The sequence below is a fragment of the Triticum aestivum genome, chromosome 1B, assembly GCF_018294505.1.
Source record: "Triticum aestivum cultivar Chinese Spring chromosome 1B, IWGSC CS RefSeq v2.1, whole genome shotgun sequence".
Classification (NCBI taxonomy): Eukaryota; Viridiplantae; Streptophyta; class Magnoliopsida; order Poales; family Poaceae; genus Triticum; species Triticum aestivum.
In genome coordinates, this window is record NC_057795.1 from 324,565,701 (window position 1) to 324,568,829 (window position 3,129).

General features: G+C 38.2%; 1 protein-coding gene across 1 annotated transcript in view; it reads right to left on the reverse strand.

The window, feature by feature from the left end:
* Positions 1–1,320: 1,320 nt before the first annotated feature.
* Positions 1,321–3,129, reverse strand: part of LOC123078377 (uncharacterized) — a 3,318-nt gene continuing 1,509 nt past the window's right edge. Inside the window, exons 3-5 of the mRNA XM_044500871.1 lie at positions 2,703–2,815; positions 1,656–1,886; positions 1,321–1,574 (exon numbers count right to left, since the gene is read on the reverse strand). Coding sequence (XP_044356806.1) covers positions 1,460–1,574; positions 1,656–1,886; positions 2,703–2,815 — 459 coding nt within the window. The 3' untranslated portion in view covers positions 1,321–1,459. The remainder of the gene's footprint in view (positions 1,575–1,655; positions 1,887–2,702; positions 2,816–3,129) is intronic.

Consider the following 3,129-nt stretch of genomic DNA (forward strand, 5'->3'; position numbering starts at 1 on the left):
CATGTGAAAGCATATATCCGTTGTTCTTAATTAGCGGCAAGTATGCACTGCAAATTGGAATAATTTCAGGCATTGAATTAAAAAAAAGAAATTGAATTGTTAACAGAAAACATATTGCCTATGTTGATCGCCTTTTTTTGCTGTGGTCATGCTCTATAAACTTTGAATATCACACATAATTTGTATTCTATCTCAAACAAAATTGAACAAAAGGTCTATAGCTCATTCCTATAACAAACCCGACTGCCATACAGAATAAAAGTCAGCAGCAAATTTTGTGAAAAAAGCTAGAAAGTAGAAATCTTACATCTTTTTAAAAGCTCTGGCGTTTATTGGCTTGGAGCTCCTGAACCTGCTTTTCAATACAGTGCAAGTCAAATCTCAGCCTCTTGTCATAGTCATAGTATGATCTCCCCTGAAATCCTCCTCACAGGCCTCCATCTCGAAACCTTCATGGGCTAGAGGAAAAGATAATAAAACATGCCAAATAGATTGAGAAAAGTGACATAATAAGTATCTATTGGAAAGATCGAGCCTAGGATTATCTATTTTTTGCTTCGTTGTGCATTGCATCTGTAGTTGCACAAAAAATTGATCATTGCATTCTTCTAAATCTAGAATGTCCAGTCTTTACAATCTACTGCCTCTGTTCCTAAATATTTGTCTTTTTAGAGATTTCAAATGGACTACCACATACAGATGTATATAGACATATTTTAGAGTGTAAATTCACTCATTTTGCTCCGTATGTAGTCACTTGTTGAAATCTCTAGAAAGAAAAATATTTAGGGACGGAGGGAGTAGCTCATTACAATCATCATATAGGTAAGTTCAACATTGAGAAAAGAAATAAACAGAAAAGAAAAAAGAGGAATAGGCAAAGAAGAAATTTTTGCTATACTTTTGCTAGAAGATAACCCAGCCTATATGACTACATCGATCTAGGAAAAGATCTTTACCCAACATCCTTCTCTCTAATACATCGATCTAGGCAAACTTTCATATTGATCTGCCTACACTTTATACTTTCAACACCAACCGTACATTGCACATTATCCACAATGCAAACTGAAAGATATGCAGTTCTTGTTTGAGAACCGAAGAGATATGCATGCGTATCATAGTACTGAAAGGGGTATATAGAAAAGCTAGTGTTGTGGAAAATGAAAACACAAAATTCGAATTATTTGGTGTGCGAATGGCGCTTACACAATCTGAATCTGATGCCGCTCGGGCTCACTGTTGTAGAAGGTGCAACCGCTGCTGAACGGGAACAGCAACCCGGTAAAGAAGAATTGAATACTACATAGAAGACATCATGAAGGGAAATATGATGCACCCAAAAGGCCAAAACAACACCAATTTAACCAATAGCAGAGTTTTGAAAGGCACTCACATACCTAGTTAGTTAGTTATCTAAATTGCATGATGTGTGAGATGTGCCTTCTTGTTTGCACAATCACCATCCATGGAACTTCCTCCTTTCTTGGGTACAGGATGATTTCAAATTCATCTTGTGGACCTCCTCCTTGGTGTAAATAAAGATCTTGCACAGTATGCTGCAGAATTCTCTGCTGACAAGATAATATAGTAAATAATAGGAAGGGGATTTATGTTGTATACACATAAAGCAAGCATCAAGTTACAGGGCTTACTCCCCCTCTGTCAGTATACAACATCTGTCATTCTCTAGTGCAAGAGCCAAACTAATGCATTTGTTGGGCGTGCCAGCTCGTGTGTGAATCATCCTCCACGTACAGGCCACCCCCTCCGATCCTCCTCTGAGTCCTTGAGTCCATGCGGCTCTATCCGGCCATCCCTGCTGCTGCCGGCTTGCAGGCTCTCGTGGGCCTAGCCAGGGTAGAGTGGAACCATATAGCATTGGTCTGAACCAATGAGAACTAATCAAATGTTAGGCACTGTTAATAAAGGCAGCAGACCAATTACATGAACACCAATGAGAAATTGCACAAGAATGAATTAACATAGTGGAATTCAGGTAGCCAACTCGAATGAAAAAACTGAAGGACACGGAAAAGCAATGTCATGACCCTTCTAGTCACTAAATTGTTCAGACTCCCAGAGCATATACTAAAGAACATACATAACTCCCTCTATGAAGAAATGCAAAATATTTGATCAAGACTGTTGCAACTCCTATACCATTTTTTTTGTGAACCTCTTCAAGCTGTTATAATATGAAGACTTGCTATATATATTTTCAGAGCCAACCAATTATGTATACCTTAAGCCAATTAACTACAGAGATGTCGAGTGGAACCATATAGCATTGGTCTGAACCACTAATGCAAACCTTTAGCCAATTAAGTATAGAGATTTAGAGTGGAACCATGTAGCACTGGTATGAAAACTTTGTCATACAACAGCTGTTCTTCTAGATAAAAATTTAGCTAGCTTTATCACCTTTTATAGCTACTTCCAAAATAGTCGATTAAATAATTACCTCTCTGCCATCACCATGAGATTAGTTTACCTTTTCTTATATTTTTCTGTCATACAATAGCTGTTCCTCCTAGATACAAATTTAGCTAGAGTTATCACATTTGATCGCTACTTCTAATTATTGTTTTTCCTTGAGAGCATCTTGTAATGAGGACAGGGGGGTGTTTTAGGCATTGACTTGTTCAGAGCTTATGTAGTAGTTGATGAAAGATGCAAATTGATCACACTGTAGTATGTACCTCAGGTCGGACAAAGTTCCGGCGGACAGTGGAGTACATGCAGACGGATTTCCGGCGACGTCAACGGTGTACAGCGATGTCAGAAACTTGCGACACGACGATGAGCCAAATAACTGCAGATTATCGCAGAGTTAGAACACAAAAGATTACTTAACCTTGCAATTAGAATACAAAGGGTTCACTGATGTCTTTTTTCCTATATGACAGATGCAAATTATCTGGATATGAATTGGGCAGTATATATTACATTGATTGATGGGACTGTAGCAATAACAAAAACTTTCAGTAGCAAGCTACATCTCGTTCTCTATCTAAATGTACATCAATCAGTAGTATCTATATAAATGTGAAGCAATCAACACTTCTCTCTCTCTCTCTCTCTCTCTCTCTCTCTCTCTCTCTCTTTCCCTCCCTCTCTTATCCACAA